The sequence below is a fragment of the Megalops cyprinoides genome, chromosome 1 (genome assembly GCF_013368585.1).
Source record: "Megalops cyprinoides isolate fMegCyp1 chromosome 1, fMegCyp1.pri, whole genome shotgun sequence".
In the NCBI taxonomy this organism is placed as follows: domain Eukaryota; kingdom Metazoa; phylum Chordata; class Actinopteri; order Elopiformes; family Megalopidae; genus Megalops; species Megalops cyprinoides.
Window position 1 is genome coordinate 15416388 of NC_050583.1, and position 25206 is coordinate 15441593.

At 41.6% G+C, this 25206-nt stretch overlaps 1 protein-coding gene across 2 annotated transcripts; it reads right to left on the reverse strand.

The window, feature by feature from the left end:
• Positions 1-2389: 2389 nt before the first annotated feature.
• junba (JunB proto-oncogene, AP-1 transcription factor subunit a) lies at positions 2390-4319 on the reverse strand. Of its 2 annotated transcripts, XM_036543120.1 has the most exons (2): positions 4129-4319; positions 2390-3770 (listed from the first exon to the last, which is right to left on the reverse strand). In XM_036543120.1, exon 2 carries the CDS (start codon positions 3730-3732, stop codon positions 2845-2847), a length of 888 nt encoding a protein of 295 aa, XP_036399013.1. In that variant the 5' UTR covers positions 3733-3770; positions 4129-4319; the 3' UTR covers positions 2390-2844. The 2 variants fall into 2 exon arrangements, with proteins under 2 accessions (XP_036399013.1, XP_036399004.1); XM_036543111.1 differs by having other exon boundaries at positions 2390-4319.
• Positions 4320-25206: the final 20887 nt, after the last annotated feature.

Below are 25206 nucleotides of genomic sequence, written 5' to 3' on the forward strand. Positions count from 1 at the left end.
AGTAAATTCATGTTACTCTTATGGGTAGCTATTAAATAGATAGATAGATAGATAGATAGATAGATAGATAGATAGATTAGCCACTAAGGTAGAATAATTCAATGTTTTCTTGGTGACCCATTGTTTTTCCAATTTGTAAAGGCTTAACAAAGCATTTACAATGGCTATATAAGCCATAAAAATACATTGTTATTATATTGTTCTTATAATATACACTATGTACCTTGCTGCCGCAGCCCTGTAAATACCTCTGCATAAGAGTGTTTTACAATACAATTGAATATAAATGTAATAATTAGAACAATGGTAGCCAATGCTATATTTTACTGTTTTATTTAAGTAGTTAATTATCTACATACATAATTATGGCGTAATTACCAGAGGAAGTATTAGCAATACCAACATATAGGTAGTAGTGCAATAAGAAAAGAAGAGAAAGCAAGAAATTGCAGAAAGAGCAGCAGCACAAACAGCCTACAGAAGGTGGAAAATCATCCATTTTCAGCAAACTTCTCACAATAATTATGCTTCTTAAATGAGTGGGCGACGAAGGCCTCAAAAACACAATGGTGAAACCTGTCGGAAAAAAGGCTCTGCCCACCCACCCACCCATGTTAAATCTTTCAGTACGCTTTCATGAACACAAGTCTCACAAGTTTCTCACACAACTTTGCTAAAAATCATACTTTGCACTGTTATAGGCACTCTCCAAGGTGTCATTGTAAGTAAGGTTTTTTTTTTTTTTTTCGCAGTTTACATCCTTTTTTAACAACATGCATGGCCTATATTTCATATTTCTTTTAACACGGGTCCTTTAATTTCCATGTCACCTTCAAATGCAGGAAGATCACATAAAGTTCTAACACAGTGGCGTCGGTGACGTTAGGAAAGGCTTTAATATTTTTCTTACATCAGCTTTACCTTCATGATACGACCAGGCTAGCCACAGACAAGACAAATCAGGAACAAGGTGCATTTGCTTTCTTACATGTCTGAAAAATTGTAGAGCATGAGTGACCAATTGAGGAAATGGTGAATAACATTTCTAAGGCTAATGCATTTTTAGCAAACTCTGCCTTGATGCAAATTGCTTTGAGGGATGTTCATTCCATGGGATACACTTCCAGATTATCTTTGCTGCTAAACTTTACACCTTGCTGCCCAGCAAGTTACATGTGCACACATGTATATCTACCCTTTTCCTGTCTATTCCAGCCAACTGGAATGAGAGAAACGCCTAGAAATCCTCAACATTATTGCATATTACATGATATTATTGTCATTTAGCAGCCTCCTTTACCCAGTGCAACTTACATATATTACAATTTTACATGTTATCCATTTATACAGCTGGACATTTACTGAGGCAATTGTGACTTAAGTACCTTGCCAAAGAGTACAGCAGCAGTGCCCCAGCAGGAACTCAGACCAGCAACCTTTCTGTTGTAAGCCCTGTTCCTTACCACTATGCCACACTGCCATGATAAAGCCATTCCCTGCACTCTATTAGCCACACACGATTTACATATATGTGTCTTTGACACTGTGTATGAACATACTATTAAATCTATCAAATCAGTTCTTCTTTCGTACATAATCTCAACATACAGGTAGATGGTTGTCATTAGAGGCACACGCTTAGAGAATTTTCTATGAATTGTCCACGTCTGCACTACAAAAAAAAAAACTGACACTACTGCAGGAGACAGGCATTGCACTGATTTATTGGTATAAAAAAATAACATTTTCTTCTTTAACAAGCCGCGCAATGTGTGAGCCCATTAACAGAGGTTAGCAATTCTCTAAGGTCAACAAAATATTAACAAAGAAACTCAACCAAAAATGTGAAGTCCAAATATTTTTTAAGTGTTATCTGGAACGCTATTTTTGCTAACTACGTGGAAAATCAGCACTTTGGTATATTTTTATCTCTGTTCTATTTTTGCGGCGCTTGTTTTGGGAACTTGACAGTGGTGGCAGCGGTGTATAACGTGGGGAAACTCCCCCGTTGCTATTTTGTGTCCCGTTGACATACAGACACGAAGAAAATACTTCTAAGCAAAACGAAAAGAAAAAAAACACGCCACCATCCAACTAACTGGCAACGTAGGCGGGGGTTCCCGGAAATGTTTTTAGCTGTGACGTCTATACCGCTAGAATTTACCATATATGGATATAGTCCTGTGCGTCAATAGGAAAAGACCCCAACGCGCTCACGTCTTGACGTCAGGGCAGTCCACAGGATTGGGTACGTGCGTTTTTACGTTTCTTCAATCTGCTCACGTAAACTTTATTGCGATTTTGGTCAGTTCACTTCAAAGAAAAGCTGTCTGAAGTAGTTTGGCAGTACATCGTCATGATTTTCAACCAAAATACACAGATGCAGGAAATGATTTCAAAAGGTTTTTACTTAAATATCTTGTATACAAATAAAAACAGCGTAAACATGTAACATTATTTCGTCGGGATCAACCTGACATACAAAATAACTTATTTTTGGAATGCAGCATGAAAAAGACAATAGAAAATACATTTCAAGATACACAAACCCACACAAACCACCTGTATACTGGTATTACCGCATGGTGGTCACTAACTTTGTCCTTTGAGCAGTGCATTACAAAAAGGTACCATGTAACCATTCATAAAAATAAATGAACCATCTTTTCTGTACATCGGCTTTTACAAAACAGAAACGAGAAAATTTTCAAAATGAAAACATGGAAATGATTCTGTTTACATAGTCGATGTTCCAGTGCTGTGAAGTTATTTGTTTAACAAATAAAACGTTAACATATATTCCAGTGTTTTTTTTCTAACCAATGTCCATCACTGTCTCACCGTTTAAAACGACTTAAGCTTCGTCGTCAACATGAGCTGACACCCGCTGCTAACATGTGTCATAACTTTCTGTTTGAGCTGAGCGACCTGCTCCCGCAGCAGCGAAGCGGTACTCGAGAGCCCAGCATTGTCCGACTTGAGAATTTTCACCTTGTCCTCCAGTCGTGAGATGCGCTCCAGCTTGCGCCGCCGGCACTTGGTTGCTGCCACTCGGTTTCTCAGCCTCTTGCGCTCCGCCTTGATTCGCTCCTGGTCTTCCATGTCTATTGGTGACATTGGTGGAGAGCCATCGCCGCTGCTATGCGTATCAGGGACGGTCTGTGGTTCTTCCTTCAGAGCCATCAGACGCTGTGGATGCAACCCGTGTCCCTGCAACGGATGCTGGAAGAGCTGCGAGCCGTGCGTCGGTGTTTGGTGATGCTGGTACTGATGATGATGCGGCAAGTAGCTAATAGTGGCTGAGGGATAGTTGGACGCCGACGTGAGGTTAGTGTTGGTGGAACAAGCGTTCAGTGTGGTGTAAACTGGAGGTTCGGGCTGCAGAGAGGAACCAAACACAGTAGCAGCCGAACTGCAGGTAGTCACACCACCGGCTCCAATAGACACGTTGGGTGGAGGCATCTGGTTCATCTTGTGGAGCTCGTCAAGAGCTTTGACGAAACCTTCTGCAAAACCCTCCTGTTCTTCCGTAATCCCTCGGGGGTAGAAGTATTGGCCCGGGGTGGGCGTAGTGGTAATAACACCGTTGCTGTTCTGGATGATCAGTCTCTCCAGTTCAGGAGAAGCAAGTTTCAGCGAGCCGACGTCTTCGGTTGGTCCTGGGTAGAAGTCGGTTTCGGTTCGCAGCTGGGACTTCAGGTTCCGATAAGGCTCGATCAAATTCAAGTTCATGTTCTGCTTAAGGAGCTTGTAGTCGTGAAGTGCAGCGTCTGAGTGACCATAAGCAGAAAGAAACGAGTCGTCATGATAAAACGGTTGTTCCATTTTTGTAGACATACGATTCAAAGTACAAAATACGTATAGCAGATGTTTGCGGAGAGAAGACTTATTGGACTTCTATAGGCTATGTTTTTTTGGATAGAGAACAGATCTTCAGTGTAAAGACACTGAACACATTAAGTCCAAAAATAGTATCGAGGTCTTGTTCAACTGAACACCCCGCTGAACAAATGCAAGCGCAAACCCCTCTTGACAGTCTTTTCAGCACTGTGATGCCCCGCAATGACAGTTTTATATTCAAGCCAAATAACAGAACAAAACTTCCAAAGTAGTTGAACGCTACTGTACCAAGTCAAAAGATGTAGTTTTCTTGACAGCTGTATCAAAGTGATGTCCGATGACTAATTCTCAATTGTTGTCCGTGTCTGAGTACAGGTGTGTTTTTCCGAAATCTTTAGCGAGCCGCTGAAAGGCTTAAAGGTATTAGGCGAGCCCCCTGCCTCTCTACGCGCTGTTCTCAACTCTATACACCTACTTCCACACGCCATTTATATACACACTGCCAGACAAGCGCAGTGAAGACTGAATATAAGCGGTCATTGATTGGTTGGAACCCCATGCGAACGTAATTCCACGCCCCGCAACGTCAGATGGACGATGACGTTGTTGCCGGGAACTGCCGGCATTGTAAACACGCCTTGAGGCTACAGGGTGAAAACTGTCAGGTGTAGTAATAATAAAGCGGCAGGACCTTCCTTACTTGTTTAATCTCTGCTTTTAAACGTCCCACAGTCTTCTACACAAAGAAGCCATGTCTGGTCGATCGCAGGGTCTGTGGACGACTAAACTGGCTAGCTAGTTTACGTCCCATTTTTCATGTAGATGGATAGCATCGCTACCAAACTATTTGGTTGCAGTTGGTAACTTTGTTTTTCCTTCTTGATATATTGCAACTTTCCCCTTGCAACACTTGGGTTATTTATTACAATATGTTTGCTAAAACAAGGATTCGATTTTGGTGGCATGGGAGAGACGTCCTAATTTTACCCTGTCTCACCCTGTCGTTGACTAAACGGGCTGTTGGTTTATGGTGATCACATTCGAACTTTGTCAGTCAAGGTGTCACTTTCCACTAGGAAAGATTTATTGGATGGCAATAGAGTGTCGTGGCAAAACTGTCAAGAACTGCTGATATCAGCAAGCTGCCAGAAAGTGTCAGAGGATGTTTGAAAACCAAGGGGCTTTGTGCTCTGTGAACCTCCATGTTGGGACGAATTATTTGATAATGACTGGTGGAAAAGAATTTTGCTGTTGAGATGCTTGATTAAATTGATTAATTCTTGACAGAAAAAGCAATGCTTTCAAAGTGGAGTGTTGTAGTACATATTGCCTGTGACAGCTGGTAAAAATAATAAAATTTCTGAGAATCTAATCAATGGGTTCTTAATTAGTGGGTTTTGTCTCTGATGGTTAGTCCTACCCTTTTCATAGCATATCATGGTAACATATCGGGTGTGGTTAACGAACGTGTTCTACCGACAGGATACACCCACAGTGAAAAGGGGAAGTGGGCTTTCCGCCCATGTGAATCCACCGACACCAGTGAAAGTTCACAGATCAGATTTTAACATCACCCTGTGTCGCCGTCGCCTATCAGCAAACGGGCGGGTCTGCACTGTTTTATCATTAATTTACACCTACGTACCACACGATAACAACTGCATTTAGTACGCAAAACGCAGGATGAGATTCTGAGAACAAAAAAAATCACTCTAGGCCTGCTATAATCCATCAGCGCAATATAGGATGTTAAAATGCAGAAATGTGTATTGACCACGTTGTCGCCTACAGTTAGGCTAAGCTGTTTGTTTATTTTATTTGACAATATTTGACTGCATTTTACAATACTGTGACTTGGTCAGTACTAACAGCAGCGACACACGTTCGCCAATGAATTTTTAAATGTTAGTTACGGTTTAAGGGTGTTAAACATAGTTGTGTGACAGATGTACCTTATGGACACGCCATAGAAGAATCGGAAATCATAGGTAAAACTCGCCAGATGTAATTTTACTTATTTTCTATAATAAACCAAATGCACCTAACATACATGCCACTGGACCCTCCATCTTTATCCTCAAAGAATATTATTGATTTGAGGAAGCTGACTCATTCCATCGACTTCTTATGGATTTCAGCCCTTATATGGGCAGACCGGTGCGTCATTTCCGCAGTGTGAGAAAACCGGGAAGCCTATCCCGTTTCGGCAAGCTTCCAACGTTACGCCTACGGATAGAAGCGGTTGGTGTATAAAGGGGCGTCAGAAAAAACTGGAGTTGGCTTGTTTGAGAAGCTGAATCGCAACTGACGCCTACTATACGTGGCAAAGTACAGCCGTTGATAGTATTATGTGGAGGAATGTAATATAAAAATGCTGATCCACCTCATCTAAAGGCACCCAGTGTGACAGAAGTTCCCATTCTTTTTAAAGTTTTGAGACCTGTGGAGCCACAGGTTGTAAAACGCATGCCACGCAAGGGGCACAAGTACACCTACGCAGGTGTACCCATGTTTGAGCTCTGAGGAGGATATTCAGCCTTTATTCCATGTATTAAAGTGTCCACCTACAGCCCCATCATATCTACATCATAATTATGCCTGCTGCTCCTATTCTGGAGAAATTGCTAACGACAAACCCAAGATGTAATGTATTTCATCCATTTGCTGGTGTTTATTATCATGTTATCAGAGTTGCTGTAAATTGAGAATCTTAGCCTGAAAAGCATACCCACCCAGCAGGTTGGGTATACAGGTTCTTGCAAAGTGCACCAAAGAATTTCCAAAACCAAATTTCAAAAGGGAATCTTGCAGATGTTACAACTACCACTCAAGTTTCAAAGTCCTGTCGTAACACCATAGCATGTTTTAGTTAAATGCTTGCTTTAACTTGATAAATTTACAGCTACTATGGTGATTTGTCAAGTTAAATGTCCAATTAAGCAATGAAAGATGATTCTGAAAAACATACCAATGTTTCTGTCAACAGAATGCGTATACGTATCGGTGCAGTGACGTAAACACTGTGACAAATTCACTACCATCAAGATTTCATTCCCCCTCGTCATGCAAAGTGTAAGTCTTCCACTGAAGCCATTACCGCATCTAATTACTCATACACCAATTTATTAGGTCCCATGGCATGCCCAATATGGCCTCTTAAATGTTTTGTCCCCCACATCAGAAGGAATGCAGTACACATGTGCTCAAGCAGCTTGTTTTGGCTCTTGGTCCCTGGCTATGGCCAGCCATTCCCGGTATGCTGGCAAAATAAGGTTAGGACAGCTTTCTCACAGCATTGCTTAATCAGGCTCGGGTTTGTCACAATCATTGTTCGTAGTGTCTAAATGTGTGTGAAATATATTTTGTCGCCCTAGGTCATAAGCCACTCCCATTGTGGACACAGAATGCGTTTTACACACGTCAAAACCGATTCATATCCTGTAGTACTCTTGCCATATTTGGTGGACTAGAAAACCTCTGAGTGAAAGAAATTTACCAAGAGACAATAATAGCAGCAGTATTGAATATACAAATAGTGGATATGTCTGCTTGAAATCACAAGTAACTTGATTAAATTCAGAAATGAATTGTCTAGTCAATGTTCTGCCGCCACATGAATGAGATTGTTTCACAATGAGTTGTAAAAGATGAGCTTGCAGCTTTGGAGACAGATATGGGTCTTCCGGCTCTAGAAAACATATTTGGCTTTGGTGGTGTGCGCGCTGCGTCTTTGATGTCATGTACTAAGAGCAGGGACAGGAACATAAGCTTCCGCACTCGCTGCCACAGTGCTTTCATCGCTTTGACAGTTTGGGGTCCGTTATGTAGGGTACACTCCAGTTTCACACACCTGTCTTTTCCTGTCTAAATTCTGAGCCGTTTTCTCACTTTTCCTCTTTTTCTTCCTTCCTTTAACTTAACCATCCTCTACCTTAAGCCTTTGAATGATCCTACTCTCTTATAATGCCTGTTGTAGTTGTGTGTACATTTTAAAGAAATGTAGCCTGCAGGCATTCACTGTGTATTGTGCCACCTGCTCACACATACAATCCCCTGTCATCCCGGCAGATTTGCAACGATTGAAATGATTTATTCCCTGCATATTAATGCAGAAGATCTTTTCTCTTTGCTGGCCTAATCCAGCTTGGAAGGTCATTAATGTCATTGTTTCCCTACTAATTTTTGTAAGTGTAAGAACTGTCTTTCTTAATACAATGTAAGCAACCAGAAGAGAGCAACAGTGCTGTATGGTGGTAGGTAACAGGGCTTGTAACCCAGTGGTTATCAGTTCACTTGCCTGATGGGGAATTGCATTTGTACACTTGGGCTACATACTTAACTAAAACTGACTCATAAATATCCAGCAGTACAAATGGATACCAAACAAAATTGTAGGCCATGTAAGTTACTCCAGATAAGACCATCTGCTAAGCAACTGTAATGCAATAGATGAATAGATACAGAAGTTATTGACCTTTTATTCTAAATGGCTTCACATTCCTCTATCTTTTACGGGAAGATTGCACATTAGGTCACACAGTGGCCTTGATTAACCCTGGCTGGGTCGCTCAGCAGTAGTCAGAGGTCAGATGAATACCTCCTCCTAGTCAGGAACTTCAGACATAGAGAGTGACAGTGATGAAGTATACCAACAATTTTGTCATTAGCTGTCCTGGTTCAAAAAGGTTCTGGAGTTCTCACTGAGGTCACTGGAAGGTCCAGCGACTTACAAGCACAATGGCCACATTTATGTATTTTCTTTTAATCTAATGGTTACCATAGATGTAAATTGTTTAACATCCTGATTATCACTCATTGGTGATGAGGGTAAATGTCAAATTAAGCAGTGGTGAACAATTAGTGAAGCTGAGATGAATGGGTTTGGGTCTGTTCATGATGTTCGTGTTATACATTCTGATCACATTCTCTCTGAGCTCTGTCTCTGTAGGAAGACATCTCAATGTAGAAAGCTGAACTGGCTTTAGCATGACATGCAGTGTAAGGCCAGTTGAGGATGTGGACATTACAAAAAAGTGTATACAAAGTAACCAGTGTATGCTGTACCTGTCAGTATTTTTATTCGGTGAAAATGTTTAAACACATTTTCTCTCCTGAAGCTCTCTGCATAGCAGATATTTTTTCAGATTTTTTTGCACTTTGTCTTGGGAGCATCAAGGATTTTTTTCATGCAGTTTATAAAAAGATAGCAGCTCATTTCCATAGTTTGCATCATACTTTCATAAGCACTGCATAATAAAAAGTTCCAACCATTCAGCTTGTATTTAGATTTGTTACTCGGCATTAATGTGTGAGTTTATATATATTTTAGGAAGTCAATTATCTGTCTTTATATTGACACTATAAAGTCCCACGTGGGAGAAGAAAAAACCTTTTAGATTTCAAATACATTTATGAAGGAATTCCTACAAGCAAAACTCCTGGATTCATTTGAAATATTTAAAATGCCATTTGTTCAAAGAGCTGTTTTACACACGTGTAACATTGCACATAATTTGGTGCTATCGAGCACTACAGTAATACCAATACCACTACCCATGAAATATTACTACATGAATGAGCCAGCTGAACTGTTTTTCTGTAATGTGAAGTGCCTTGTGACAATCACTTTTTTAAAAGTACTAACAGGGAAGAAAATATTTATAGTTGCATTCAACCATGCATGTTTTGTCTGGTTATCATCTGTAATTAGTTCGAACACTTTCAGTCCCCCCGGTAAAGGACAAAGCAGGAAGCACCCGAGAAATGAAAGGCATTTTTGGCCCATTCAGTGGCTGTCGCGGCCCCCTGTTTACCACTCTTGACAAAATGCCTCCTAGCAAGATGCTGCTGAGCAGTTAATCCCGGCCACTGCAGCTAATGGACCAAAGCAAATCTGCCAGTTCGTTCTCTGGCAAGGTCTCAGATGTCCCAGGCCCAGTGAACCCGAAGCAGCCTGTAGGTGCTCTGAGTCAGGTAGCGGTGCCCGATGCGTCAGGGCTGTCCCCGAGGGACACGCTCTTCACTTAACCAATTAAGATTCAGAGGAGCTTCGTTAGTCAGCCGTAGGTGCGGTTCACTGACTGAAATGCAAGCAGACGGATGTTTTTTTTTTTTTTTGTTGTATCCGAGTCGCCGTCCCCCCCCCCGTTCATTATTCTGCAGCCTGTGGAAAAGGCCGCCTTGTATGTAATCGCTTTAATGATCAAGCTCCTATTCATCCTGCCTGTGCATAGCTGCAAGTGAAGTGTTGCGGTGCCTCGTAGCAGTAGCAGACCTTTAGCACAAGACAGGAGACTGCTGGGGCAAATGAGCGAGCCATGAAAAGGCCATCGTCTGAAGATCCCCCCCGGAAGACAAAACGCACATCCCACTGTTTCTCTCTCCCTCGTAACAGGCCGCTAAGTCTTTCCTTACTGCCAGCCCTGAAAGGCTAAGTGACGCTTGCCTGGGTGCTTTGTTGTATTTCTCTTGCCTTATTTGATTGTATCACTTTAAAGTTACTTCCATTTTATGTTCCTTTGAGTTGCATGGGTAAATAGGCAATAGGTAGTTTGGATTGTGATTTTGTGTGTCAGCGTTCGCACGTGTGTGCAGTTTGGACACCTGCTGAATTTTTGCATGAGAATGAAATGAGGGGCATTTGACTAAAGATGGAAAATAAGCAGACTCAGTCATAGATTAGTTCTATACAGTGTTCTAAATCTTAGAAAGAAAGGAACAAAGTCCAACGCGCACAACCTGAATGATGTCACTTCATTCCATTTCTGCTGATTGTGGCACTTTTTTCCACAGCAGCAGCTTTGTGATTTACTCTTCCTCAATCATAAACCAAATCCCATCGTTATAACTGAACCAATAAAGCAGAAATGGTTCCACATGTTGGCGTAATAAATGCTGAGGAAGCATCTGCACATTTAACCGCTTTGTACACAGTCAACCATATTTTGTGATCCTGAAGAGACAGAAAGAGAAGGAGGAGGGGAGAGATGGTTACAGAGATGTCACACAAGTACACATGTACACTGCCAACCATGTGTATCCTATTAAATTTTATATGGTGTGTAAAGACATAGTGTCAGCGACAAGATATTCTGCAGTAGACCCTTACTCAATTGACTTGTAAAGGTATATTCAGTGTTGTATGAAGTAGATATGAAATACCGCATTACTATTGAGGCAGTCACAAAGCACACAGTGTTTCAGATACTTGATGTGGCCTGTCTGCATTCTGAAAAATTCATTTGTACTCTGCGGTTCTTTTCTACTTGCCATGCTTGCTTGTGGTACAGAATCAAACCTCTAGCAATAAATCAGCAAAAATGATCACTCCCTCTCTCTATGCCTCTATCTCTCTACCTCTCTCACTCTCTCTTTTTTTTCTCTCTCTCTCTCTCTCTCTCTCTCTCTCTCTCTCACACACACACACACACACACCCACACCCACACACACACACACACACACACACACACACACAAACGCACCTTTTCCCCTGCCTGCGATCCCTGCAAATGTGCCGAAGGCGACGAACCCTCCCATGCTGTTGGAGTTCAGTGTTTATTTCCTCAGCCCTGCAGTGAAGCATTTCTGGAACAAGAACAGGCATGACCCACTGATCCAACAGAGTATGCCTGTGAGTGCTTCTACCTGCTCCTGCCCTCCCACATTCCTTTCACATCCAACAGGCCCAGTTTCCTCATCACTGCTGGGTTTTAGTGCCCTCCCTTTCTGTGTCCTTGTATGTTACCTCATAGTGTACACCCCTTGGGCAACATGAAAAATGTCGTTATTTTTTTCAAAATGAGTTATTTTTTTAAGGTAAAATGTATTGTTCTCCATATTTGTTCTTGTGGTTACTTGGCTTTGTTAAACTAATACTGTGAGGCGTTGTGTTGTCACACAGTGCTTCACATTAAGAAGTAGGGAAGCTGATGAGGTGGAGGCCCTCTCTGCATTAGTGAGACACCTGTGGTCTGCGTTAATCTGGTTAATTCACCTCTGGCTTACACTCGTGCTTCACATATCTCTGTTACAATGTTTCAGGTTATTTATATCTATATATGTCATACTGTATATTTTAGAGCTCTGCTTTGAAGCACCAAACCCTCAGGCTCATTTACCCCAAAATATTGCAAGCATCTTTGCAAGCATAATAAAAGCCATCCTTTCAAAACCATAAAACCCCTGGTTTCACTTTTTCCTAATTATTGCTTTCTCTATATCCTGATGAACAGAAGGTGTTGGAGACAGGCTGTCAGTTCTCTTGACTAGTTATTTATTGTACCTATGTCCAGTTTATCTGTTTTCCGGATCCTATCCACAAATCTAATTTGTGGAACCTGGCAGGAACCACCAGGCAAGTCCAGTCTTCAAGCCCTGCAGGAATGTGTGTTGAAACACACACATACTCACGCGCACACATTTGGCTTCCTAAACCGCTACCAGATGAAATGTCCAACTCTGTAACGTTTTTGTATGGAATAAGCACAGGGAAAATCAGGAAACAAGATTCTTACAACAGTAACATAGTTCACGACAGTCAACAACAATAATTATGAACTTTGTGTGTTAATTTGTAAATGTAATGCATTGCGTTTGCCTAGCAACACGTTTTTCATCTGGTACATTTATATGCATAAACATGAAAGTGAGTTGTCATGTCACAATAGTGACAGTAAACACCAGCACTGTACATTTGGTGTGCTCTTTCAAGGGCTATTTTTACCCTGCTTGAAAATGCACACTTTACTGGACAGAAAACGTAAAGGGTTATTTCCAGTAAGGCACCAGATGAGGTCATGAAGATTTCACCCCTCCCCCCAATACCAGATTAACAGAACAGCCATGACTGTATGCGTGTCTGTGTGCATGCGTGTGTAACTGTGCAAGAGTTCATGAGAAGCAGAAAGTGTGTGTGTGTGTGTGTGTGTCTGTGCGTGTGTGCGTGTGTATATGTTTAGTTGATTATGAAAGAGAGAGTGATAGAAGAGAAAGGGCAGAACAGAGAATCTTAAGCATACTGAGAATGCTTGAGAAACAGAGGGGATGAGAAATTCCAGTCTGTGTCATTCAGTCTCCGTGTGTGCATGAAAATGTGTGACTCTGAGTAGGCGACCAGTGGTTTGTTTGAATGCAAACTGATAATAAGTTACGCTCAGTGCAACTGCTGCAATATCTGTTTCCCCCAAGATGCTTCCAGGAAAGAAAACTGCCAGCACCGGTCTGTTGGAACAGTGCATAAGAACATCAGAGCAGCTAGGCTCATCATATATAACTAGCACTGTGCCAAGCCTGATCTCATAAAACCAGTACCACGATAAAATGAACCCAGTTGGTGACTCTGCAATGGCAGCATTTAGAAACAGAAAATGCAGGCACTACCTTAATTGTTGGTCTTGGGGTTTTTTTCTTATTGTGGGCAGAGATAACCATCCACTTGGTTTTATGCTCTAGAAATGCAACCTCAAGATCATTACATTAGAGCTATTCTAGCTTCATTCTGTGGGATGATTAACATGTTCATGATTCAATGTTCAATGTTTTTTATTTGCAGACAGAGCCATATATACAAAGATTTAATGTGCTCACAGATTTTGGATCAAAGACGGTCTGTCAGTGTAGCGGCATTTCACTGTTAATCTGCCCTTTATATGTTGTTCTTATGATGATGGTAATGGTGATGATGATGATATTGTTGGCTTAGGAGACTTCTTGTCTCAAGCAACATATAATAGAAGAGAATACAGTAATACAGTTAGACTAATAAATAGCAGTAACAAAAACAGTTTTAGACTAGACAACAGTATGGTGCGGTAGTATGGAGCAGGGTTTGTAACCCATATGTTGATGGTTTAATTTCCAGCTTTTATACCTATAGGCAAAATACTTGTCTCAGACTACCTCAGCAAAATATTCACATTTACAAATGGATGAAATGTAAGCTATCAATCATGTACTAACTGCAAAGAGATGAAGACCATGGTCCCTGCTTAGTCCCCATGACAAAAGACCATGACAGATGGACTCCATAGGTCTTTGTCTCTGGGGGTCTTTGTGAGTGGGGCTTATCGAGATCTGAGTGCATTCCTCAGAAAGCTGTTGGTTTATGTGTACTGAACAGATGATGAGCTAAGATTCAGACACATTACTGTTGATACAGAATCAACGTGGTAAGTGACTCAGTTGCCTGGATTCAAGCAAATGTGTCCATTAATTTCTTTAGTCATCAGATATTTATATTCAATGCTGTGTTAAATGCGTACTGACAGCTCTAAACTGAAAGCATGAAGATCGTAGAAAGTGTACATTTGAATACAATTTAAAATATATTAAATGTATCCCATATGCGAACTATATGGATATCTTTACAACTGACTGTGCTGTCTTTCAATGAATCTGAGACTTCACAGCAAATTAATTACAGCTGTAATCCATCAGAGTTCTTATGATATAGGCTCTGAATGGCAGTATCAGTTCTACTTTGGAAGTGGATTTTAAGACAAAATCCTTCACATTTATTACAATTGCAAAAGATAAACGGTTAAATTCAATTGGTCTATGAATTAATCTTAACAACACATGTAAATAGTGAAAAGATGCTAAAAATATATTTTCAAATAAGCACTGGAGGTCAAGTCTATCTCTTTAATTTGTGCACAGGTTGGTCCATAGAGGTTTTGGAGACATGCTGCACTCCTATGAGTAGCACAAGGGTCTGGGCTTGGTTTAGTTTTTAGTGTGAACAGACAGGATGGTGGGTGAAGACCTTATATGGGAGAATTCTTCCAGTAAGGTTTACTATAATGCACACAGACCTTCTCATCAATGAACCGTCCCATCTCCTGCACCCCCTCTCCACCACTGCCCTAGTTACAGCCAGCCACCACCTTTAACCAGCTCGCATACATAGGTCACTGACAGAAAAGCCGTTCCCCACCTTTCCCACACACTCCCCACTCCCCTCATATCAGCCATGCCTTCCATCCAGCAGACACCGACTAACCAAATAAGCACAGGACAAGAAAATGACATTTTGACATCTCCACTGTGACATTCTCATAACCGAAAAATCTCATTACCTAAAAAAATCTCTTGTTGCCATTCTGTTCAAATATTAAAGCGTGCACACAAACACAGAAAGCTATGCTACTCACACTCACACTGTCAGCACATATTTGAGAGTGTCCCTATGTTTAATCAGCAGCATTGATTTTTATTTATAAACTGTGATATGTTAACAAACAGTACATGGAGTACATCTTTAAACCACAGTCTAAAGCGACAGCAGAACTGTAATCTCCCACTCTGTGATTTCTGTGATTTTGTTTTGTTACTCCTGCAGCTATTTCTCATGCTATCACTGGTGCAGTTCAGGTTTTGCAAGGTACATTTGCTGTGTTGGTATGTTTATGGATGTCAATGTAAGTTTCATGCACCTTTTTGTGGGTTGTGTATTAGAATGACACATATTTGCAGTTGTTATTTGATGACGTTAAAGAGGGTTCAGGGTCTAACCTTGTGAAAGTACTATAACATTCTTATGAGAGTGACACAAAACCTTTACCTCAAGCCATATCAATTTGTACATGCAGGTAAAAAGGCATATTACGCACAGGTCTAGATTGTGACTTTCATAATAAGAATAAGATCTGCGGAAAGAAAATGTGAGGCCCAAGGAACGGTATGTTTGCCTTACAATGAAGCAGACAGTGCAAAAAGTGAAATATTGAGAAATGGCATGGGAAATGATTTGTGTGGCATTCTTTACTTTCTTTTTACTTCTTTTTTGTAGAGCTTTGTTATTTTTCCAAACACAGTCTTTGCCAAACCTTTTATGTGAACTTAGAAAGCAAGAGCATCAGTCAATACCTCACAGAAAAAACAAACATCTGCAGCAGAGAGTCGGGTCTTCCTTTGAAGTGGCCCTCGGAGACCCCTTTGGATGTTGAGCGTGTTCGGCGGTTTGCGTGTAGGTGGTCTGTTGCGCTCTCATGTGACTTCCCTGCAGAGGAACTCCCGGGGCGCCCGTGAGAGCTGCCGTCCGCATGCACCGTTCCTCCACCTGCGCCTCGGCTCGCGTTCTCTCTCTCTCTCACACGCCGCTTCTCACAACCACACGCAGCGCCACTCAGACCACCGCTGCCAGCTCCCACCTCCCCCGCGCTTCGCTCGTGAAGTTCCTGTGAAAGTCCTGGTATTTGCTTTCCACTGAAACGAAAGTGAAAAAAAAAACCATAAATGCAGAGTCATTAGTGATTGGAATGATGACCTTGTGGGCCTGCGGAAATTTCCCCAGCTGCCACTATTCTGACACTCTCTCTCTCTCGCCCTCTCTGTCTTTCTTTTTTCTTCTCGCTTTCATTATGTTTCTTGAGTTCCCTTTTTTCTGATGTTTTGGAAAGGGATATACATGTTTATTAATTTATGTAGGTTTTAAAATGATAATGTCTTGATATATTACATGCATTAAGTGAGACCTTCATGGTGTTCAGCTTGTGCTGTTACTGTTTTAGAAAGAAGGAAGTAAATTATTCTTTGTTCAAAATGCCTCTTAATGCCGAAGTGTACATTCATGGGTAATTGCAAAGCCCCCCACCCCCACCCGCACCCCACACATATGCACATAGTATGTCTTGTCATTTACTGTAAAGAGAATCTAACAATGTACACCCTTGTAAATGCCTTGATTTGCACATCCAAAACACACAGCCTCTGACTTCTGCTGTGTTTTATTCCATCATTCCAGTTGTGTGCCCAGTTGTTAGTTCACACCTGTTGACTACTTGTGTATGACTGACTGCCCAAAGTCATAATGGACACCCACTTATAAGATACACACACAAGGTGCAAGACACTCATGCTCTGAACGTTACACTGCCTTCTGCGATTGCTTGTAACGTACGAAAATGAGAGTAAAATAATCATAAAAACAATATCAGTCATGGAGACCACAGTCTACTCAAATCTGCCCGGCGTTTAAACGGTTAAATCTTCTCTGTCTGTCGAAACTGGAAACATGAGTTTTCTCAGCATCACAGTCATCTGCTCAAAGGCGTTCCCGGTCCCTGTGGTTCGGTGAAGACCTGAGGTTTCTTTTCGCTCGACTATAGAGGCACGACATTGCTTCAGCTCAGTGCGATTGCCTCCTCCTCCTCCACACACATGAACGCCCTGCCTAACGTGCACCCCCTTCCACTGAAGCCCATCCTTATGAACAGAAGTGATAACAACTGCTTTTCGCTTTTCTCAGGAAGGAAACCGTGGCATTGGGTGGAAGCACAACTTGAAAACCACACAGGCTGGGGTGAAGATTTTTTTTTTAATTCTTGAGAGAAAGTTCAAGATGAAAAATATCGATCCCTTCTCTGGTCTACTCAAATGGGTTTTAATTTTCTCTTGTGTGCTTTTTCTGCATAAATTGCCCAGGGGTGATTTGTGAACTAGATGTGTAGAAATCAAAGTAATTGTTTGAAGTATTTTCTGAAACCTTTGCGAGGCACCATTATGAGGGTGTTACACAACCTATTTTAAAAAAAAATCTGAAATCTACTTAAGACATAATAAATCACCTTATTGAATAGATTGAAATATGCTCTAAAATGCCCTCCTGCAAGCCATTATCAGCACTGGGTTTGTGGCCAGATCAAATTTATCTTGAGATAGTAAAATCAGGCTAGAGATTACAGCGGGGGCATGTGTTTGTTGAGAGAGCAAAAACACTGCATGAGTTGATACCTTTTGTCAGCAATGGTCAGCATAATCTCTGTAATAATTTAACTGTTGAACCAACACTCTTATCCACAGCAGCCTACACAGTGTCCATTTATACAGCTGGTTATTTACTGAAGCACTTCAATACCTTTCCTAAGATTACAAAAACAGTGCCCCATCAGAGGTTTGAATCTGCAGCGTTGAGCTCCCCAGCTAATGCACTATCCTAACAGCTCTTTTATCCACTGATCTCAAAGTGCTCTACAGTCTTCAATGGGCAGCACCCTCTATGGTAATACACACAAGGATTTTGTCATGTTGAAGAGGCAAGCATTTTCACTGAAGGATAATCTTATGGCCAGACTGAGAGGGCCAGTTAGGGATTCAGCCGAGACACATGGTTAAAGGCACAGACCCTTGTGAAATGAACTTCCCTCTGAGTCACGGTGAGACATGACCTTGGTTGAACATGTCATCCTAGAGACAGGACTACAGATTGCCCACACTGGACCAACACTGCACGGGATGTTTTTTCCTACTTTAAGTACAGGGAAGGGTGTCAGTACTGGTTTACCAATTTTCCCAGGCGATGGCTGATCCAAGCCGCCATTTGTAAAGAGAATGTTACAGAGTGATTTGGCTGCTGTCAATAACAAATTTGGCTTGACCTCTGACATCCAAATTTAAATGCAGGCAGTCTACCACTAGCATATGCAGGCAAATGCACAAGGTGGATGTTTATGTTCTATTATTGCTGCTCTCCAGATGGGTAAAAGTCCTAAAAACACACTCACACACACACACATGCACGCATGCAGGTGAATACACATGTAGGCAAAAATTGCTGCACAAAAGACGATCGGAAATCAAAAACGCTGTAAGCCAGAAGTACAGCGTGTGACTGTCACTGCAGAGAGCTCGTTCTGGTAGATTGATTTATACACCCCGCCTGGGTCTGTCTGCCTCCATCCCCCAGTTAAGCATCTGTCTCGTCAAGCCACATCAGAGACTTAAGCTTTAACGAGCCCTAATGAGCACCTGTGTAATTGCCCAATTATAATCAGCCTAATGGCCCCTGTGTTGCTGCAGGCAGCCCTCTCTGGCCACAGGAAGTGCACGCACTCAAAGTATTTATGGACTGCAGCAGAACAGAGGGGCGGGGGGGTTTGGTGAGGGTTTGGGGGGCTGGAGAGTGCCGAGGCTGTGCGTGTCTGGAGCTACTTTCACCAGGCATTTGAACGCGCCCTTTCTCTGGCCCTGGCAGGTGTCTCCCTGAGCACCTGCCATTCACCCACGCACACTTCTAAATATTACCACCAAGTGGCACAGCATACCAGACACTGTTAATTTCAAGATGCTCCAACGTGTGGATGTCTGCAGCCTTCACCATCACCCCCATCCTTGGTGTTCACTTATTACACACTACACAGCAGACACATCGACCTACAACCCTCACTTCCTGTGAAGCAGAGGGAGGAGACTTCAACAGGACGTTCTTCACTTCCTGTAGTTACTCAAGGTGTATGTGTGTGTGTGTGTGTGTGTGTGTGTGTGTGTGTGTGTGTGTCAGGGCTAATGCTTTTCTCTGCATATTAATGCATCTGAGTCTCTTCTGCAGAATGTACAGCATGTACAGATTTTTTTCATGCCTGAAACATGAAACCAAAAAATGTAAATGTAAATTTAAAATGTAAAACACGTTATTCAGATCTGGTGACAGAGTTTTCTTATCACCAGAAAGTGAACATTGGCTCATCAGACCATTCATTTAGAGTTAGCTATGTTTCCCTGATGAAATGAATGCACAATGTTAATCAGCACGCACTGGTTAAAAAAGACCCTTTCATCCAGGCCACACAGTTGGACCTTTTAAAAGTCTAACCATGCCCAGGGCTGTCTCTGTGCATCTTTGGAAAACCTTACCATGTATCTCTGATTTTGAAGTCTCCCTTTTGCTCTCTCTCTCGTTCCTTTATCTTTTTTTATTCTCACATGAAAGGAACTAAAAAATGAGAGAATGAGAGAGAATGAGAGAGAGAGAGAAAAATGAGAAAAATGAGGCTGAGATCCTTTCCCACAGTCCTATACTCCTTTTACTTCAACTTATGAGGATTTTGGATTGACAGTATTGTGTCAACGATATCCTATTATGTGTTTCTTTTCCATTTAGCTTGCAAGAAGCATCTCCTTGTTGTTTTGTCTATATAGGACTGTAGGCACTTTTTTTCTCCAGGGGCGTCAGATCCATTCCTGAGGAGCTGTGTGGCCATTTATACCCAGTCATTATCAGTTTAATTCTTTTCTTCATATTTTAAAGAAATGATTCAGCCTGTGTCAGGATAACCCTTGTGCCTTATACTTAAAGAAATATTTTGGTACAGTTTATTTTGAGATGCATGCGAGTGAAAATGCATAAAGCTAATGAAGTAAAGCTAATTCAAAAAGCAGCATGCACCAGGCCCTCCAGGAACTGAATTTACCCCTGTTGATTCAGACTTTCACTCTGAGGTTGTTTCTTTCTTATATAAGCTTAGCTGCACTTTCAGACTCACTGTTCAGTGAGTTTGGAGATGAAAAGAACACCTACAGAGATTCACATATTGAAAAATGATTGAAATACCATAGAACCATATACATCAGCATGCCCAGGTACACAAACGTCTGGAGCCTTTAGTTCAGTCCTGTGTGTAATTCTGATTATTGCTTTGGAGTGAAACATATACCATCATCAACACTACCTCTGAGCTGCCACAACCCAGTCACACTGCTTCTCATCTGCATATATGTATGTGAAATTCAATTTTCCAGTTGGAGGAAAATTTGGAAGAAATAGCTGTTGCCAGGGAAACAAGCGGAGCAGGTCTGAAGCGGCATGTGAGAAATAATGAAAAGTATTGACAGCAGAGAGAAAAAGGGGGTCACTGCAGAAGGGCGTTCTTCTGTCTCTTCCCTCCAAATTAGATTTTGTCAAGGAAAGAATGTGTGTGTGTGTGTGTGTGTTTACATTTGCACATATATGTGTATGTGTATATATGTGTATTTGTATTTATGTTCGTGTTTGCATGGGTGCACATCTGTGTCTGTGTACCTGTATGTGTGTGGCTGTCAGGGTAGGACCTTCATACCTCAAACTATTTTTCTCTTTTCTTCTTCATTGTGGTCTGTCTCTTCATCTGTGGTCCCTCTGCATCATCTTCCTTTCTTCTTGACTGAAGCTTTTTGTCTTTTTTTTCATGATACACTAATATCTGCGTTTCCATTGCATTTCATCCCACTGCAATACTTCAGATTTTCAATCTGTGAGATATGCTTACATTCTAGTGTTACAGGTCTATAGAACATGAAATGATTGACTCAGACACACGTATCATCATCATCAGTTAAGACATCAGTTAAATAGAGCATGAATGATTTTGACAGGCAGATGGAATTTTTGTACGATGACAAACTTTCCCTCCTTTTTTTCTACCAAGATGAAGATGAAAATCAATCAATCACATCAGTCTCATTTTTTTTCCTTCTGACTTCATTTGGTTGACCAGTCATTGTATACGGCTCTTTTACATCAAAGGGGAACTACACCCCAAAACACAAAACAGTTACGTTTTCTTACTTTGATAACAGTTGATGTAAGTCCCCTCGTCTGACAAATCCTATGCACTAGTCTAAAACCAAAGCAGGTCATTCAAGATCTCTGCATCACTCAGAGGCACACCCTCACATTATTGTGGTGAAGTCATGTTTTGCACTTCCTTGACAGTGTTAATCCAGTAAAATTATGCATGCCTCTGATGACTACTGTAGTAACTATTGTATAACATATACATACTAATTCATCCATGACAGTATTTTAGTAATTCAGCATCTAAGTTCTTTTTTGAATAGTGTCAAAGCAAAAAAAAATGAAGGTGGGAATGAAGTGTGGTTATTATAACTATCCTCCTCAAATTCCCATTGGTGCAGTGAGCCTATGCGGCTACAGAATTTTCCTGCGCTGAAAGGTTATAGTGTTAAATTGCTGCTAGCTGGCAACAGTACATTCACATCCTATTTTTGTGTGAATATAGTTTGTTTGTTTGTTGCTGCTAGTATTGTCTTAATGTGTGGCTCCTGGTTTTAGTAATAATAAGCAATGAAGAATTATTTTCTTTATGTCTAATTTTCCTTGCACCGTTATTGAAATTTGCAGAAGATGGCTGGTTACTATAAAAAAATAAAGCTTAATTGCAATACTGTACACAAGCCGTTAAGGTAAGAAGCAACATATTGGTTTTTGTCTTTGGGTGGAATTCCCCACGGAATGTAATGCATTTACATGGGAAAGACAAAATGGAGAAGTGCTTGTTGTGGGGAAAATAATTCCATCAAAAATAAAAACTTTTTTGCTAATTTTTGAATGACATTTAGATATTTTGTGAATGGTACTGCATGTATACCATGATAGTTCAGATGTTGCATAACACTCTCTCTCTCTCTCTCTCACATACACACACACACACACACAACCAGAAGCCAAGATTTGTAGGAAACTGGAGTCATCATCTTCATTTTCTACGTCAATGAAACCAACAAATTTCTTAACTTCCCAAACCACAAAGCATTATGACTATACGCAGTCCAAGTTTGGAAGATAAGGCATTCTTTTAATTCACATTCTGTAGGAGGATAAAACTCCACTGTGGGATGATATTATCTTGGGAGCCCAGCAGGGGAAGGCAAATTCAGCTGTCTTGTTGTGCGCTGTGATCAGTAAATGGGTCAACATTATGACTCCAGAGCTCCAGAGCCGTTCTACTTAACCTTTGATGCTTGCTTGGTTGTTACCCAGAGGTGAACCAAACATATGCACCTGAAAGATGAACTGTCTTTTTTTTCTGTTCCTCTTAATTCGAATCTTGTCTCTAGATTTTGTCCTGATATGACTTCTTGTGCCAGTCTTCTTCTTATGCCACAAACTAGTCTTCTTAAAGTCCTTTAAAATGGGCTAAATTAGAGAATGGTTACTTCCTTGAAGCATATTAAGTCTTGGCCAAAAATATCTCTGTTCTGACAAAGTGAGGAGAATCATTTTAATTTCGTATTAGCTGAAGGGTTTCGTTTTAAGGATAATAGTGAAAAAGTGGGATTAATAGTGAAAAAGTGGGATCCCACGTGGCAGTGGGTACAGTAATGGAGCACTGTCGGTGGTGTAAATGATTTACGACAGAGATACTACAGATATCTGGTAAAAAGAGTCACTGGGGCTCTTACTATGTGGACTGAACTTTTTTTGGGGGGGGGCGGAGGTTGGGGGAGAGGGTTTTTTTTTTTTTTCATGAAATCCTCCATATTAAAAGTAAAGGTCATATGGCTATTTCTACTTCATAAATATTGGTAACATAAAAAAAGCACACAAATAAAATAACACAGGGGACATTACCTCAGCCCTTTCTGCTGCCCGTCCCCACCCCTTAAAAAAGGAGAAAGAGATAAAGTGATAAGTGAGATTACCCCTCCTGGCACTTGGGTTCAGCACTGGCAGTGAAAGCTAGACCTGGCTAGCCTGCTGCAGCACGGGGGGGGGGGGGATGGGCTGGGTGTGGGGGTGTGTGGGTGGAAGTCTGAACCGAGCTGAAAATTCCCAGGTGGGGGCCGACATCAAAGAGGGGAGAGAGTGAGTTGTTTTACTTACACTGTCAGTATTCTCTGTGCTGTAAACATGCTCTCAGCCGGTCCTGTTTTGAACTCGCCGGTCAGTGCCAGGGAGCCGCTGTCACGATAAAAGGAGAAGGGCATGCGGGTGCTGTGCGCGGAGACAGGGTGAGTCGGGATGAGTCATGGGAAGGCCCCGGTCACGGCTGGGGTGCTCCGTTCATCCTGTGTGCTCGGGGGCCTCTGGAAGTTGATCAGACCTGTGTGAGAGCCCCGTCACTGCTGGGGAATGCGTCTGTGCGTTCGTCTGTCTGTCTGTCTGTCTCTGACTCCGTATTTCACCCCCCAGCCAGCTGCAGGACCGCGTCCTCCGCGCTCTCCCGTGAGATACAGAGAGGTGTGGGAGGGAGGGAGGGAGGGAGGGGTGGGAAGGAGAGCAGGAGGAAATCTCAGAGCAGCACAGCAGATTAATGGAGAAACTAGAGGGGAGGGAGAGAGAGAGCGAAAGAGAGAGACAGAGTGAGAGAGAGAGAGAGAGATGGAGAAAGAGAGAGAGAGAGGGAGAGAGAGAGAGAGAGGAAGAAAGAAAATAACACAGCAAATAAGACCAGGGTTACATTCTTCCTTCCATCATGCTGTGAAGCGCACACATTTGTATTAATTAGGCACACATTGATACTGAAAGCATAACCACAGTCACGTGCGGCCCACTTTCTGAATCAGCCTCTGTCTGCACCAGCTGCCATCCCCTGGTGGATTCCAGATTGAATAAACAGCTCCATAAACTTCCATCCCGTGGTTTGTCAGAGCTGTGTCCAAGGCGGAAGTGGAGCTCTTCAGTGCCACAGTGAGTCAGGTCCAGGGAGAGTGTGGGCCAGGAAAACCACCCTCCGGGGGTTTGCACAACTAATGGAGTTTATTCTTCATAAATCATACAGAAGAAATTTTATGAGGCAGTCTTTGTAGTTATAGAGCACTGAAATATGTGGGTCTGTTTATACCAGAGACCACATTCTCAGAGGACTACCCAAACCTTAGGTTCTTTACTGGTATCCTGTATTATTTCCCTGAAGTGTGTGTTTGTGTGTGTGTGTGTATGTGTGTGTGTGTGTGTGTGTGTGTGTGTGTGTGTGTGTGTGTGTGTGTGTGTGTGTAATGAGAGGCAGGGAGAGACTGGTGCATTTGCAGGTCCAGCTGTATGAGGAGAACTGTGGCTGCCTGGATGGGAAGAGTTATGGCTGTGATTGTTTTGAATGCAATGTCTGCTTGTGAATGCAGTATCTGTTTGTGAATGGTGAGGAGAAAACCGCAAAGGACATCAACAGGCAATGAGTGGGGCTTAAGCTGACAGTATAGTACGTATATTGCCTTCTCCTCACAGCTGTCCTGCGTCAAAGCTAACTGCACAGAACATCAAAACAGTCACACGCTGGCACCTGGAAAACAGCAAGGATGTGCCAACTTTGTTGTGTTGAGATACCTGAAAAAAAGATATATCCCAATATTTTTGTAATGGATGTTATAATGTAGCTTAGGTTTGACAAGTTGACTGACTGTGTCGGTAGATTTCTCATGTTTAGTTTTAACTTTAATTAGGCTAGCTTTTTACATTAAACCATGTTGTAATTGGTTAATTAGCTCTTTACAAACAAAATAATTTAACTTTCTTTGACTCGTACTCTGTTATTACACTTTTTATTGCATCCAAATGGTTATTTTGACATAGCTAAGAAGTGACTGGTATAATTAGATGCCCCAAATGAATGCCATTTCATCGCATTCTTCAAGAATGATATATCAAGGCTTACAATTTTTTTAAATTAAGATGTTTGTGGTAGGAAAATGCCTAAACAAGAGATAAAAGATGAACTACTTTTTTTCATTTAGGCACACAGGCGGAACTCCCTGAACTTTCCATACAGACTGTTCCAGCCCTGTTCCTTCAATCCTGAACATGCAGAGCAAAGGGGTGGGAAAAAGTTGTTTGTTCCTATAATTTTACACTGATTTCAGGAAAAAATGTTAAA

Excerpts from the sequence above, each read along its gene's own strand:
- junba (XM_036543111.1), bottom strand. The coding sequence starts at position 3,837 with ATGTCTACAAAAATGGAACAACCGTTTTATCATGACGACTCGTTTCTT.